General features: G+C 48.1%; 4 protein-coding genes across 4 annotated transcripts; 2 read left to right on the top strand and 2 right to left on the bottom strand.

Annotated features, from left to right (window-relative positions):
• Positions 1-864: 864 nt before the first annotated feature.
• On the bottom strand, positions 865-2,676 carry T069G_04110 (major facilitator superfamily domain-containing protein; the record flags this gene model as incomplete). Its single annotated transcript, XM_056171320.1, has 6 exons — positions 865-1,077; positions 1,134-1,541; positions 1,600-1,969; positions 2,020-2,303; positions 2,392-2,485; positions 2,546-2,676. 6 exons carry the CDS (start codon positions 2,674-2,676, stop codon positions 865-867), a joined length of 1,500 nt encoding a protein of 499 aa, XP_056032212.1.
• Positions 2,677-4,391: 1,715 nt separating this feature from the next.
• On the bottom strand, positions 4,392-6,878 carry T069G_04109 (potassium transporter domain-containing protein; the record flags this gene model as incomplete). Its single annotated transcript, XM_056171319.1, has 4 exons — positions 4,392-5,272; positions 5,325-5,376; positions 5,428-6,609; positions 6,705-6,878. The coding sequence occupies 4 exons, from the start codon at positions 6,876-6,878 to the stop codon at positions 4,392-4,394; spliced, it is 2,289 nt and encodes a 762-aa protein (XP_056032211.1).
• A 2,482-nt stretch (positions 6,879-9,360) lies between these two features.
• T069G_04108 (uncharacterized protein) lies at positions 9,361-10,550 on the top strand (the record flags this gene model as incomplete). The annotated part of the gene is made up of 2 exons (XM_056171318.1): positions 9,361-9,406; positions 9,472-10,550. 2 exons carry the CDS (start codon positions 9,361-9,363, stop codon positions 10,548-10,550), a joined length of 1,125 nt encoding a protein of 374 aa, XP_056032210.1.
• A 795-nt stretch (positions 10,551-11,345) lies between these two features.
• Positions 11,346-14,616, top strand: T069G_04107 (uncharacterized protein; the record flags this gene model as incomplete). Its single annotated transcript, XM_056171317.1, has 2 exons — positions 11,346-14,120; positions 14,170-14,616. 2 exons carry the CDS (start codon positions 11,346-11,348, stop codon positions 14,614-14,616), a joined length of 3,222 nt encoding a protein of 1,073 aa, XP_056032209.1.
• Between the last annotated feature and the right edge of the window lie 2,094 nt (positions 14,617-16,710).

The following is a 16,710-nucleotide window of genomic DNA, read 5'->3' as shown; positions in this document are numbered from 1 at the left end:
AGGTAACATGGCCATCGACCCACATACTATTAACCTCCTACATAGGCATATATCTCAAAAATCTCGTTTAACCTCGTTTTCCCAGCTTAGATTAACGCTGATACTGCTGTAATAGGAAAATTCCCCTTTGCCGATGTTTTGTTCCGACATTTCCATTACAAATCTAGCCCCCAAAGTTGATCGCCACAGGGGTGGTTTAAACTTACCGCCATCTTCTTATTCCCATCGGCCAACTGATACCCCGATCTAGTTCACGATGCACCACCAAAAAGGGGTGGCTTTTCTAAAAAACTGTATTGTGTTATTGTTAGTCTACAAGCATCTATCAACGCCTTCCATCGAGGACTTTACTGTTTGAGCATACAATACCATAATAATACTAAATTTCACAAAGCCCATTAGTATGCATCGTAGACAGGAAGACTCGGCTTGCGTCAGATTCTTTTGTTAGATTGGGCGTCTTACTTTTCGATTTTCCTCGTATTCCGTGATCAGTAATCACTAATGGCACTGCGCTGGATTATTTCCTGATTGAGCTTGACGCTTTAGCCCTTTATCTTGTCATCTCCGTATGGCGTACGGAGAACAACAAATCATCCGACGCCGGTGATACTTAATTATCTCCGACCACATACGCCCTAAACAAGACGCGAGATGTCCGAGTAACATGGCGCCAGGCTTTTTTTTCTTTTTCTTTTGATCAGCTGTGCACTCATATGCTCCCCCAAAAAAAATACAATAGTCTTGAAAGAAAAAAAAATATCTCCGTGGAAGAAATCGACCCGTTGACACATGTCAGTTTCATAGCTGGCTTATAACATACATCATACATAGCGTCGAAGCGACAATACTGCGATTCAAACATCACAATATGTATCGGAAATCTATCAACTCGCGGTCCGTCTTATTCGAAACTTCCAGTTCCTGCTCCTCAGGTTCCGACACCGGTTCCGACACATTAGCTGGCAAGCCGTACTTCACATCACGTCGCTTATTCTCGAAGATATAATAGAGGAACAAGGCGAAAGTAAAGAAAGTGGCCAATCCATAGCCAGCCAGCGTTGCTCTGATCCCTTTCTACATCACATCGGTTAGAAAGAGGGCGTCTTGTGCAACAAGACTACATAACTTACAGAATACCTCGGAGCCTGATCAGTGGAATAGAACTGCGGTCCGGCAATATTCCCCACGCAATATGCAACAAAAAGCATGCCCGACACAGTTGATCTCTTTGTGAATCCTCCCACGTTCGATGTGATCAGGCTGAGCTGCAGTGGGGTAGTAGCAACATAGGTAGTTGTGATCCAAGATCCTCCTAGGCGTGACCACTTTTGCTCTGAAGGTAGAGCATATACCATTACTATACCAACAAGTGAGACGATAGTCATGAAAACCATAATAACGGTACGCGGGATTTTCGTATATGCCGCCAGGATAGAGGATAGGATCATGGCGCCGAGCTGGATACCGCCAGATGGCATTTGCATGAGAACCGCTGTGAGGGGACTGAATCCGAAAGCAGCGACAAGGATGCTTCCAAACTACGCTTATGTTAGCCTGGAAAACTTCGAGCCAAATTTCACTTCAAGATACACGTACTGCGGAAATACCGCCGTTAGCAACAGAAACTGTAAACATGGCCAAGAATAAAAACCAAGCCTGAGGATCCAGAAGGCCTGCCACCATTTGGTTCGTTTTGAACTCGGATTTGTCCAATATACCGGTCTTGTTTGCAATTGTACGTTGTAGACATAAAGCTCTTTCGTCCGGAGTGAGGAATTTCGCTTCTGATGGGGAGCTGGGGAGCAAGAACACCAGAACGATTCCCCAAAAGGTGGTTACTCCGCCTAGAATTAGGAAAAGAAGCTTCCAAGCCGCAATATTGCTAGTAGTGATTTCTCCGACTCCATGAGCAATAATACCAGAGAGAATATTGGCCACAGCATTTCCCGTAAACCAGATGAGCATGCTATTCTGTTTTAGTCCGTGTTCGAACTGTGAAGACTGTCATCTACTTACCGTGCTGGTTGCTCTTCGCGCTTGTAGAATAATCCTACGATCAAAGAGAAACCTGGGCCCACTGCAGCCTCCGTTACTCCCAAGAAGAATCGTACAGTCATTAGGCCGGCATAATCTTTGGTTGCTGCATGGCACATCAACACAAGTCCCCACAGCACTACTGTACTGGCGACGTATTTTGCCAGCGGGGCTCGCACAGCGAGATATGAACTGGGGAAGCTCCAAAAGAGGTATCCAAAGTAGAATATTGACGATGTCCAACTATATTGTGAACCTTGAAGTTTCTGGACTTATTAGCAACGGGTATACTCAAGTTAGGATTCCTTCCCTGTTGTACTTTTTGAATGAAGAGTGCCCGGGGTATTGACTTACAAGATCTTTCAGGATGCCAAGTTGGGTAGCGTATGAGAGGGTGGACTTATCCATAAGCTGCAGCATGTAACAGATGCCCATCAAAGGAAGGATGCTACCAATGAGTTAGTATTGAACCAGGTATTTCATCTATTATGAGGAATATTTATCTCACTATACGTCTATTTTCCTCACCACTCGAGCTTCTTGCTCTGGAGTTGGTTCGACTCGTAAAACATCAGATACATGAATGTGTGTGCCATCCTTAGCTCCGCTTGAGTTAGAGAGACTTTCCTTGTCTTCCATATTGGCTCCAAATAATCCGTAAACTGGAGACTGGCCCTAATCAACTGAGAATGGACAGCTATTCAGCCTGTGCGCCGCGCGTAAAAAGTCCACGAGTTGCTTCAAACATTCAGCAAGGAGCCACTGTCTATGTTTGTATTATAGGGTATTTAAAGTCTTTGAAAAGCGTCGCAATAGTGACCCATTACCCCTTTTCTGGCCATGAACAACAGCTCAAGATTTACTCCCCTGCGATCTGGATTACTATTTTACAAGTCCGTTTGTTCAGCTTACCGCCGAAAATAGTGTATAGAGCGACACCATAACATAATATTTCTGTGGGTAAGCATTCCGACTGGTACGAGTTGCTCAAAACCCCGGTTCGGTTGACAAGGATTCTTTTACTGGTTCGGAGGCCGATCCATCAAAGATCTTTTAGCGGTTCACCCTTTCGGCGATTTTTTGGGTCCCGAGGTCAGCAAACAGCCAGGACTTCTAATCTTTAAGGCTATAGGTGCATGTATATACAGGGTGAATCGCAAGATGATTTTGCATGGGTCAGCTACGTATTGAAATGTATCAAGGGTACATGTCAATAGAGCCGTTGCTGCAGCCGAATTAATAGTGTAAGCAACTAGAGTACTGATTGTTCCGCAAATCTTACACGTGTGTCACCGTTCGCTTTGCCCCTTGTATTCCCGCTGACTACGAACGACGTTATTGGCGAGTTAGACATGGTTTTCCCGCTTACTATTCCATTATCCTGCCCATAGCAGGCCGATAGTCCAACTATTAAAGAACGGAAATCACCTCTCATAGCCTTTTAATGTTCACCACATAAGCCTTCAGCTGTTATTTACTTGGAGTCTCAAAGTCACCATGTCCATCTTATCTGTGATCATCTCATCGCTGGCCACGTGCGTTCTGGCAACTAACAAGCCATCAACGTAAGAGTCGCAAGATTCGGGGTCATGCAAGTACAAGCCTAGTACGTGGTTTTGGATTACCTGGTTCCTGGACAATATTCTCGCAGCTACACCACTTCAAGAAATATCTCTCAGTCTAAGCTACCATTCTCCTTCTATCAACTACCACGAGTAATGCTTTGTTTGCGTTTTTTCTTTAATGTTGCTACTCAGAGGGGTATCCGACCTTTGTTCCTCGCCAGCGTTTTCTCCACAATTCTACCATAAACCCTTATCCGCAAGCATATTCCTCATCGTCCGCCGTATTATACGTAGCTCTCAACTACTATAAACCTTCATGAAAGGAGCAAAAAAACAAAATCTGCCCCCACACAGAATTGAACTATGGACCTTTGCATTACGAGTGCAACGCTCTACCGCTGAGCTATAAGGGCGCACGAGCATCTTCCGTAGATTTCCCGTCACTGGTGCGTCCCTCATTATTTCCGACTAAGAGCTGGAAGAGTTGCGGAATGAGTTTCACAAAAAGCCGCGCTTCGTGTGCTTGAATGGGTTCAATATTTGGAGGGTAAACGTTATGGAGGATTGTTTGAAGCAATGTTATCGTCTGCCTGGCGACAACTACGGAATCTTAAAACTTGATACGCGGATCTGAGTCAATTAGAATACATAATGAGGGCTATGGAGGCACTACATGGATTCAAGTGACGAGGCGGGTGAGACGTCAAAGAAGATTGCAGCAACTCTCAAATTCTTAGACTAATTAAATAAGTACATGGAAATATAATGAGGGTGGAAGCAATACGGGATTCAAATTTCCTTCAAAAATCCCACCTCAATAAGCTTATCGGCATCAATATTGAGGTCTGCCAACTTCGTGCGTGAGTTCTCCCTCATCCACAAGAATATCCACAACACCACTCCCCTGAAGAATCCAGCGACACGGCTGGTCATGGAACCGCCACTCTTCACCCTGATAGCTTCCTTTCCAAGAATGTACACCATCTGAGATCCATATGCAGCCCGCAGTGTCTCAAGCTCCGTAAAATCAGGGTGACGACCGTTGGAGATGGTCAGCTCAATTTGTCCTACCAATTCGCGCGCGAGGCCCGGGTGCAACACGTCATCCATATAACCGTGACGGAGAGTGACGTTGTAAGAGTTGATAAGACCGTTCCTATGCGTAATAACGTAGCGCTCTTTTAGGGGCACTGAAGGCACAGTGAGAGGTCGCATGTGGAAGAAGATGACAACTGAAGGTCGGGCAGCAAACTTGATGACAAAATGCGTAAAGCATGCGGGCAGGTGCTTTGTGTCTCCGGCTTTGTCAAAAAAGATGCCCAAGCCGGGCACAGTCGTGATGGGCATACCACCAAACACGTCGTTTAGGACCAGAGACTTAGATGATGACCCTGAGGTTGCCTGGTCTGACTTGACAAGACTCGCAAGCGTAAGCTGATCTAGCGATTCGGCCTTCCACTGAGCCTCCTTGCCGAATCGCCAGAGGGTGAAGACGGAACAAAGAATGGCAGCCAGCACAATGGTGAACCAAGCGCCCTGTGGGACCTTTTGCAGGACGGATGAGAGGTATGCGCCGTCGAGCGCGGCAAAGATCAACCAGACGGGCAAGACGATGTAGAAAGGCAGTCTCCAGACGAGGATTGCAACGAGAGCAACCATACATGTTGTAACTATGAGCTGCGTTAGCCTAATGGACACTGCCAGAAGCGGGTAAACACTTACTGAAGGTAACAGCAATAACACAGACACCGTAGGCGTTACCGAGAGATGTGGTCTATACAGTTGGTCAGTCAAGAAAGGTTAAATAGGAGATCAGAAGACATACGTTGCTATATACAGCAGTGACAATGACCGTACCAATCATTAGTAGCCAATTCGCCAGTGGAATATATACCTGCTCGGAGAACTTTCTGCTTGTATGAACGACCTTGATATGAGGAAAATACGAAAGACGCATAATCTGGGTCAGAAGCTGAAAAGCCGATGTGATCATAGCTTGCGATGCGACAATCGCCGCAAGGATAGCCATAACTAAACCGAAGTACAGCGTGTGAGGGGGCAGAGTCTTGAAGAAAGGGTTTGTGAAGGCCGTTTGAGTCTCGTCAGTCGAAATGAACGCAGCCTGACCAGTGTACGCGAGGAGCAAGCACGGGTAAGTCAGACATAGCCATGAGATTTGCACGGCACGCTTGCTGAAAGCGCCCAAGTCGGCAAAGAGTGCCTCCACGCCGGTAAAAGCCAAGAGCAAGCCGCCCAAAGAAGTCCACCCATCCTTTCCGTTGCGGACAAGGTAAGTGAAAGCATAAGAGGGGCTGAAGGCCTTGAGAACTGTGTGATCATGCTTGACAAGATTGTAGATGCCAGTAACCATGTTAAGGAGGAGCCAGATAGTCACGATGGGCGCGAAGCTAGTTCCAAGCTTAGTAGTTCCAAATGGTTGGATAAGGAAGAGCAATACTAAGATGGCGCACGAGATCCCAACGATGGCCGAGACAGACAAGTCAGGCTTGACGACTTCGAGACCTTGAATGGCACCGAGGACAGATTGCGCTGGTGTAAGAACACCATCGGCCATGACCATGGATACTCCAAGGACACCAATGAGCTGCAGCATAATCTGACAGAACTTGGAGTTCTCAAGGAAGTGGCGGAGACTCTTAGCACCAGGCTTGAGATCGTTGGTGTGGTATCTCTCCATGCGTATCATGGCGGCTTCTCTGGGATCTTTGTTTCGTGCGATATTGGTGTACCTTGCTAGGAGACTGTATAGCGCAAAAGTACCTCCTTGACCGTCGTCGTCGGCGTTTAAGACAATGAAGCAGTATTTGACCGTAACGATCATCGTCAGAGACCATATAATAATGGACAGAGCACCGACAAGGTCATCCCATGAGGGTTGGCTGGAAAAGGTCGACGAGTAAACATATAGCGGAGAGGTTCCAATATCACCGTAGATGACTCCAGTAGCTTGGAAGCTGAGCCAGACGAGGAGGAACCCGCTGTAAGTCTACCGCAAGATCAGAGAGGAATTGACGGCGACGACCTAACAAAGCCGCCGCCAGGGAGAAGTCGAGGATTGGAGGGAGATAGAGTGTTCCATACTTGCTTACGATGACCTTGTAGGTCTTCTTCGGTGATTCTTCGTGCCTTTTCTTCCTCGTCTATATCCAAATCTGCCATCTTCTCCGAAGGTTCAGTCTCCGAGGTTGATGCACCGTGATGTGCGCTATTGACCCTCATGATTGGGACCTCCCGCTCAATGTCCAAGTCGCCCATTGTTCAAGAATGGCGTGTAATCGGGTTGGCTTCAAAACACGGAATAGGTGTAGAGAGGCTTGGGATTAATTACACAGTTGCAAATGCAAAGCGATTAAATCAAAACAAATGGCAACAGGAGGGGAGGGCGGATCTTTATCCCTAAACAAATTAACCAAAGTCTGACATCACAAAGCTATGATAATGACGGCAAATAGTATTTGCCAATTTTTTGAGCAAAATTTTCCATTATTGCTTGCTGATAACTACCCGCAGAATTCTGTCCATTCAGGGTATCACGAGACGCTGATAGCAGGGAGTGAGGCCGCCAATCCAGTGCCGCATACCCATGTCTGAGGTCCAGGCCTCTAGACTAGGCAATGGATAGAGGGTACTGTATACATGCCGGGTGGGATGTTCACAGCTTAATTATGAAGCTTGAGTAGTTCGCAGCAGATGTAACGGCGACAACGTGGCCAGGATTCAGCTCTTGAACTAAAATAACCAGGACGCCACCCAGCAAAGTCCTTGGAGTTTATTATCTGGTGGGATTGTTCGTTACCCTGGCTAGTGAGAAAAATAAATGCCTCATAATCATAGGCATCACCAAGGACCTTTCGTGGTGTTGATGACGGTATCCAACTATGAGGCTTATAAGATGGATATTAAGGCTCTCTGTTAGCCCTATACATCCGCGGAGTCTCTTCGGTTACCTAAACACGTGCATCTGCCCACGCTAGCATCGTATTAGTGCGTGGGAAATCGCCAAGCACGCATGCAGTTGCATCTGGCTCATGATAACAGTCTTGGCTCAACTTAGCGTACGATCTACTTCAGGTACAGTTTCGGGATAGTGTTTGTAGCAGTAGGCCAATTGCCATGTGGTTTCCCCAGCTTCTCTTATCTTTGTCATCTCAAACAAGGTCAATGGGAGGGCAATTTGCCTTTTGCTTGCTTGCACTGGGATTGACTCCATGTAAGTAAAGTGAGTGGCCAGAAGTCTGCGACCACTTCACCATGCGCTACCCTAAACCGCAAAAATATTGTAGCATGAAGGAGTTTCCAAGTTTGAGCAAACGCCACGATAGACAACCAAATAAGCATTCCAAGTTTAATGAGCCGATCTTGGTAAATTGGCTGGCTCTTAGGTTTCTACTGTAGAGAAATAAACTAACCATCCGTTTTGGGAAGGGGGGGGGACGAACTTAAGGTCTTGGTCGCTGTCATTGTCTCATAGACTGTCTGTATGACAACCTCGGCCACTTAACTCCGCTCCTCGCTTGTTTCCATAGAACTTTCTATAGTTTGAAAGAAGATTTTATGGAGAATGCGCAGAATCGCTGAAATGTCAACAGACTTTTAATGTCGCAGCCCTGATAGACCAGGTAAAGATGCGCATTAGTAAAGCAGTAACCTCTCCTGGTCGGCTTTGTTTAGCGGTCTATCTCACAGAAAACATGGCAAAATGAACAGTAAAATCTCTCAATACAAATCCAGACAGACTGGCATCTAATCTGCGATGTAATAAGCGGGCAGCTGTTTCCATGGCGCCGTGGTCCTTTAAGCCTCGCGCATCCTGGAACTTCTTCCCCGGAAATGGGTGGGCCCGTAGGGCTGGGAGGGTGATTATCGCCACTTCAATATTCTCTATTCCGGAACTACGTACATCAATTGAAGAGGACGTGGGTTCCTCGAATATGGCTTTGACATTTTAGTTTGACTGATGGATAATAGATCACGCGATGTAACACAGGTGCGCCGCCAGTTATTTTGGAGTATACAATGGGCAACTGATTGAAGTCTATGGTGAGTGTGGATGTGTCGTATCCCATTTTTGTTTAAGCAGATGAGCTTCTGCAACAGTTTTGAAGCTCCATATTTATCAGGGAGTTAGATGAAGCAGCTCTAAGTAGCGATGCAGTACAACACGTATGCTGGACTTTCATGCTGAATTCAGAGTCAATCAGAGAAAGCATTCGGAACGCTCACATTGTGTATATAGCTGTATAGACATTCCCGTCTGCTGCGGCAAGGCACAATTCTGTTTACCAGCCGCCACTGCATGTAGTGTCATGAAGAAGATGGAACTTTCAGTTCTCGTCTGCGCCTCGCAGGACACAGCCATGCTGGAGGAATCAGGGTATCGGCATTCACCCTTTTTAGGCGCCGAATCCAATGAACTTGCCGTGTGTTCCTGAATTAGCGTCTTCTGCACGGCCCGAGTGTGGAGATGAGATCCCATCCAGAAGGTGGCTAATTTAATGCAATCGTAGCGAGACTACGTGATAGGCAAAGACTGGTCTTACGATGGGTCTCATGTGTGTTGTTGGCTGCAAATGTGTTGTTGGTTGAGAGATGGCTGAGTCAAGAGTCCTACAACTACAAGGACACACGATATAGTTCGTTTGTGGGATGGCGCTCGTGTTATTTACTCAAAGCAGCCCCTTTACTGTTTCCCACGGCGATATTCCTCACTTTTCCTCACCAGACTCAACCAGCAGTTATGCGTCGCTGCACAGTAGTCCTCGCTCTGTGCTTGACGTCAAGTGGTATGCATTACCTTGATGCTTCGTAAAGTCTCTGACTTACAGGAGATACTGACTGCGCGCAATAGCGTTTGCTGCACAGTGTGGCAATACTACCATTCACAGCGCTGCAGACGCCGACGCTTTGCGCAAAGCCTGCCGTGTAGTCGACGGCACCATTACTATTCCGCTGAGCTTGAATGAGCTGGAGAACATTTCTCTCGATGGTATTGAGGTCATCAATGGGGATTTGAGAAGCTACAACTGCGGCTCTATATCCATCAAACGCCGATCATCGACAAATAGTTCAGTCGTAAGCTTCTCGAGCTCAACCCTCACAACTATCCATGGAGATCTTGCGCTGGATGGATGTATCCCAGACTTTACAAACATTAGTTTTCCAAACCTCAAGACTATCGACGGAGCCTTCGATCTCGTCAATACTGCGTCTCTGGCGTATCTCGACATCACCAACCTGGACTCGGTCGGCTACTTTCGCCTCCACGCCCCAACTCTTGTAACGATGGTGCACAAGGAGCTGCGCAATGTTACCGGAGCCCATGGCACCAAAAAAGTTGTTGTCGAGGAGACAAGCCTTACCTCAGTTGATAGCTTGTTTCGGAATCCCCTCGACATAGGTGATTCCCCCGCCAGTATCGGAGGGAAAACCCTAATGTTTGAGAATTATCCAACCCAGACCTTGACCAATGCGACCTTTGGGTTCGCACGGGCGGGAAGTCTGTCGATCGAAGGCAACGGCACCTTGTATGTGACGCTAGGTGGGCCAGAACAAACGACCATGGCCCTTACAAACCTGACATTCTCTCGTGGCACGGCGGGGCTCATCCGAAATCCTCAGCTAGCAAATCTCACAGTGGAAACCGTGACCTTGGGTTCATATAACAACTTTACGGATCTAATGCTACCATTTGACAGCATGTCAAGTCTGACTATCCTTTACGAGCAAACGTTGACGCAACTGGAATTGCCACCGCAGGCCGTTAACTATACCAACTTTAGCTTCACACTCTTTGGTTGCACGAATCTGAACTTGAGCAGCCAATTCACAACTGACCCAGATGGGACCACTCGCCAGACATGGTATTGGCCACAGAAAGATATCAACAGTCTCTCGCTTGTAGGCAACATTGCTACTCCTTTCTTGTAAGCTGCCGCCCAATAACTATTCCCCAATAATCTCTGTGAGATGGATGAACTAATACTCAAATTGTTGTGCAAAAGTCAAACCTTGTTTGATTACGAAGGCAACTTCACAAATACGACCGGTCGACCTACAATAAGCAACTTTCAAGTGGAGCCAACTAATAAAAGTCTCCTAAGCTGTACTCCCTTTAAGAAGTTATCACAAGAGGGCGTTGTAAATATTACAAACTTCTTCTTTTGTTCGTCTGCAAACTCCCATGAGGTGTTTACATCAACGACATGGTTGTTGGTGCTAATTGCAGCTGGATTTCATTTCTTGTTTTTCGTATAACGATTCAAACCTCGCAACATGGAACAGTGCCATAGCACTTGTTCAGTTAGCAAATATCAATATAAAGGTTGCGTTAATGTTTTAGCAGAGATTAAATAATAAAATGTCAAAATAATATAAAGGACAACATATTGCATCGTATTGCCGGCAGTCGACCCTCAGAACAAAATGTCCGGAGGATATTTCCACGGTGACAGCAGACATATGTGTAAAGCCTAGCATAGTATGGGGAAATATAATCAAAATATACATTCCGATGCGGCTTGAATAAATGCTCCTACGAACGCCACCTTTATCAATAGCTAGCCCTTTGCTGGTTTTAGTACAGAGTCTTGGTATGCATGATCCACCTCAGATGACGATCGAATGAATGAATTGCTTCCCGATAAAAAACCACACTGCTCATACATCAGCTGCCAAGCAATTGCTTCATGCATAAGGAATTTCTCAGAATCAATATCAATAACAATGACAGAAACTGTCGATCCTATTTACTTCGGACTGGTCCCGGTGCCGCCAGTGTACTCGGCTTCCTCCCCCAAACTCTCTCCTCTGGATGCAGCCATTCAGCTCCACAAGTCACAACCAGAATGGACCCCTCTGCCTGGGTTTAAAGTAGCTGCTGCTGATTTGAATGTCAACGATGATTCCAGATTCACGCTGACTGCAGCGTCGGACAGCATTCCACCACTAAATGAAGATTTGAATTGCGCAGTTCCGACTCCTCCGCAAAACAGTCAGCAGGTGTCCCCGGAGGCAGTCATTCCAGGATACCTTGACGTTCACCGAGCGGAACAAATAGGCCGTCCAGACGAACACATTCCAGAGCAAGAGACAGAGACGTACGGGTATCGTGCGTTCACCCCGGAGGAAGAGCTTTACAAGCGTCGTGTCATCAACAAGCTGACCACGACGTACATGAAAGGTACTCACGATCTTGGGTTTCGAGATGGCCATGGATACGTGATCGAGATCAATAAAGACGGACCAACGCAGCTCGGCGAGGGATACTACTTCACTGCCATCGCGGCCGCCGCGTTCGCTATGAACAACTACCAATCGGAAATCTGGGCGGTTCAAACGAACAACCAGATCCTGAAGGGGCTGCTCAACGTGCTAGATGAAGTTTCGTGGACGGATCCCGATTCCTCTGGCGTCCGACACCCAGTCCGCCACGTCGACATGTGGGAATGGCACACCTCTGGAGTTGTCAGACAGAGGCCAATCAGTAAGGATGCATTTGGTCCCATGGTGGCAGCGTGCTACTATGCGTACAACTGCCCGAATAGCACTTCTACCGTGAGGAACATGGCGAAAAGCTTGCTCACCCACTGGATCACTTATTTGAGTACCAACAACTGGATGCTGCACTCGAAGCACCTTCAGGGCGAATTCGTCACGGAGGATGACAAAGAATTCAAAGGATACTGCAAGAACCTCAGGTCGTATGACAAGAAGGATGAGAAGATCACTGGTAGAATTCGGTACCTCGGCGTGGAGAGCTTTATGCTCATGCCGTACGAACTGTATGCCTTCAAGCACTGCGCGGATTCGTTGGGCGTGCCGAACTCAATATGGCCATGGGTGAATACTAGTCTCTCTCTTGGATCATCGATTGGCCCTCAGCTTATGGCGATTGTCGCGCCTGTGGCGAAGCGAGGCATGAAGGCTGTTCTAGATTCACTATTCTACTCCAAGGGCTACTCCATTGAGTTCATTCCTAACCTCAAGGCCGCAACTTTGAGAGGCACACTGCAGTTGAGTATCCCGGAGAGCGTCAAGGAGGATATTTGCAACACATTCGAAAAGGCACTGTACGATTCCGCAGACCAAAACTGGTTCGACCCCAACGCCCAAAATCGTGGCAGCCGGTCTATGTTCCGGAACCCGATCAGCTCGATTACAGACATGTTTCCTGCCATGTATCGCAGACTGCCAAATCTAGCCTCCATACTCGAGGATCTCATGGCGCAAGCTATGCCATGGGCAGAGACTGACTTCTTGTCCGAGTACCTCGCCTTTGAGACCGCGTTCGACATCAAATTCGGGGGTAAATTGACGTGGGTGCTTCTTACTACTCAGAACGCCACCGGAGGTCTCATCTACGAGTGGAAAATAGGCTCGGCCACTGAGTCTCCGCCAGACGACTCGTTGGCTGGATACACATTTTGGAGTATGCTCGTCGAGATGGAAGCGCGACCGCTTATGAGGTTTTTGTTGAGACCGTTGGCGAACGGATACTACTCCGGCATGTCGGGGCGAGGCAATCGGAACGGTCTTTGGGCGTGGTTGGATGGAGATGCCATGGTGGTCAGTGAAGCTATCATGACATTTATGAGTCGAGAGAATGAGGTGTACGATTGGAAGGCATATGCCTGGGCGAAGAACTACAATGAATGGGTCAGTGAACCCAGAGGGAGTACAAGTGAAGAGGAAACTGGGAAGAAGAAAGACGAAGGCTCCTCAAGGTTGGACTACCTTGTGTTAAGAGGATTAACTCAGGTCCAAGTCCCAGTAACGCCAGCATTTTCTATCAACAGTCTCAAGTACCTCATCGATGCGGTCGAGGATCTTATCAAGGATATTATCCAACGCGCTATTGACGAATTCAACCGCGCAGGAAAGTATCTGCAGGTTGCATTCGATGTCGCCGGTCAAGCGATTGAGGACGTCATGGAAGCAGGCAAGGGCCTAACCCGCACAATATACAAGGAAAGCCAGAAACTCTCCAAGACGATCCATCATATAGGTGGAGAGATAGAGCAGTGGCGCTACGATGCAGGAGAAGCGCTAAAGGGATATACCAAGTGGGCCAAAGGGAACATCGACGCGCTCACGCCTTTCTACGATGTGATCGAGTACCGTACGCGCGATATCGTCAACGGCGCTCTCAAGATTTGGAAGCTAGCGGACAATAAAGTCACAGAGGTGTTCCACTTCGCTACCAGCGCGATAGATGGCGCGTTCCAGGAGGCGCACAAAGTGCTCCAGATCTTTCGCGAAGCTAGCGGCGCTCTGCACCAGTGGATAATGTCGAATGGAGCCCTGAAGAGCTATCTCGGATGGGCGGCTTCAGGTGTCTTCGGCGAGGTTGAGGCGGTCGAATGCATTACGCACATATTGCGTGATCCGGCAGGGCAGTTGAGGAAGTGGGAGTATGAGGCTGGCCACGTCCTCAAGACGTTTAACCACTGGCTGTCGTCTAATCCACTTGGTAACTCAGATCCCTCAAAGCTTCTCCAGGTATGCTCCTATCCTTGGCAACCAGAAAGTTGCTAACAAGAACCGACAGTCTTGTCTCAGACGGCCCGGGGGAGCCCTCGTCCAAACCCTCTTCGACGCGGGTACATTCAAGAAGGAGTTCATATGGGCCACTTCCAACATCGAAGGTGTCGCATCGTCTACCGACTGTGTCATCCACCAGCTGCGCAAGCTCGACGGCTCGCTCCAGCAGTGGGCGCTAGAGCGAGGGGTACCAAAGGAGTTCAAGCAGTGGGCGGTGTCGGCGGGAGATGGCTCGGCGAGTGAGAATAACCTGGTCAAGGCGATCAGCGAGTTGCCTGGAGGTAATTTGCAAGTTCTAACGTTTAATGCTGGAATTCAGGTTGGTAAGAAGGTGTTTAGTGAGACGGGGAAGGTGCTAGAGGATGCAGAAGGGGCGTTAGGTGATGCGGGAGAAGCAGCGAAAAGGGCCGGTGGGAGGTTAAGCGATTGGGCCAAGAAGAGGCTTGGATTCTAATCTTCATGGAGTTGAGCCGCATGATTTGAACTTGCAAGGCACTCTGTCGCCACTTTTAGGAACCCGGTTCGTCACAGTGGATGTAATAAATATTCAGTCTTATATTCAAGATGACGTTGACTTGGCGCCATTCTATGAGACCTGGTAGGCCATCGTTCGTTCTTTGCACTCTCGATACCGTAAAGAGCTGATCGAAGGCCGGACTGTAGTAAAGGCGAAGCTCTATGGCCTCTTTGAGTTTGGACTGGTTCAGGAAGATGCTGAGGCTTCATACGCGGTGACGCTACCGGTGACGAGCCTTGATTAGACGCTGGAGGGTAGTCGGAACTGAAAGACGGCGCCTTGGACTACGCGGCCGAGAAGCTTTCGTACGAGGATATATCTGACAGAGCGTCAGACATCGGCATTATAAATGACGAGCCCGATATCTTGCTATGATTGGCTTGGTCATCATAGTCCAGATAATCACCATCGTCAGTCGGAACAAGGTCCGAGTATTTCCAGTCGAGAATCGGTGTGGCTTCATCAGTGGAGTAGGCCTGGCCGATGGACATGTCAGAATCCACGGCCTGGTGTTCAAAGCCATCGTCGTAAGGCTTCCACTGGCCATCTATTCTCTGCGTCAGCCTTGAATAAAGGCCAGTCGAACATAATCAAGGATGCTTACAGTTACTTGCCCATAGGCCTAAGACTATACAGTTGATACATGGCCTCAGGATAGGCCTTAATGCAACCCGAGATAGAGAAACGTCAGTAAGGCTGAGTGAGTCTAGAAAGGGATGCAGCATACAGTGCCCAGTGTATTCAATCGTGACCAGGGAAGAGCACACTGTTAGAGATTCCGGGGAGCCAGAACTTTCACCTTCAAGTCTATCTCAAAGCCACTACAGTTCCCAGGAGTAGTGGCTACCGACACCCATGTGGGTCAGCAAAACACCACCGCTGCACATGCAGCTCCGCGGATCTCTCCTGCAAGAATAGTGAGGGCGATGACAAGTTGTAGTCGTTGTGGAGACGAGAGAAGGTACCCCATGGTGTACTTCGTAGAATTAAGACGGTATCTCGATCTGTGATCCCGGCGAGGTGGATGCATTACAAAGTGTGGTATCAGGGGAAAATGTAACCCCAGCCTGTGATCCCCGTACCCCCAACCAAACGTGATCCATAGGCTTCTGCCGCCGACTTCCCTGGCTCACACTTGGCCAGCTGGTGGGTCACATTGCCAACGGCAAGTTAGGAGCCACTCGCCTATCGGCCGTGTTCCCGGCGAATCATTGGTACCATCCTCCGGAACGCTTCCGGCGGCATTCCGAAAAGAGAAAGTATCAGCATCACTTGAGGGCCAACATGATGAGCTGCCTCGACCATGCAGCTTGCATGGTTGGCCAGGCACATGCAGTCAAGATGCATTAAGATAGGCTTTGTTATCTCTTGGTTGCAGTAGCTCGTTGACTTCGCCAGAGCGGCCGTAACTCGCGGCAGCAAGAGCTTCGATGGGAACAACATGGTCTGGTGTCGTCGCTAAGGATGGCTTCAACGTTATATAATACTGTCTTCTCCAGAGTCAGTCCTGGTATTGTGCCTTCTTGGTAGTATCATGTAGTCATACCCAGCATCCTAATTTGCCAATGCATTGCGGATATGAAGAACCTCTCAAAGACTCCTGCCCCGATCACTGCTGGAGTTGCTGGAGACGCTGCCAGTTACTTCACCGAACTCCTGTCGCTTCATTACTCAACTGGAAACGGAGTAGTATCCCACAGCAGATAGAAGTCTGAGTTGGTCGTGGACCCCAACACAGAGCTGCAGCCTCGTCCAGACAGTGACAGTACTCCGCCAGACCATGACTTCAACATAGAAGACTACACGCGTGAGGAAGCGGAGCAGTCGAAAACGCCCATCAAGGACTCCAATTTCCAAAGGATTGACGAGGGGACGCTTTGGCAACGCAGTGTACGATTCAACATTACGGCCAAAGAAACCAAGTATGTGTTTTGTATTACCAACATGTAACTATACTGACGAAGAACTAGAGTACCACCACCTCCTCCCGGGGATTCAAACCTGGACAACATTATACAGAAGGGCAGCCCA

The sequence above is a fragment of the Trichoderma breve genome, chromosome 2 (assembly GCF_028502605.1).
Source record: "Trichoderma breve strain T069 chromosome 2, whole genome shotgun sequence".
Lineage (NCBI taxonomy): Eukaryota > Fungi > Ascomycota > Sordariomycetes > Hypocreales > Hypocreaceae > Trichoderma > Trichoderma breve.
This window is presented reverse-complemented; position numbering and strand designations above follow the sequence as displayed.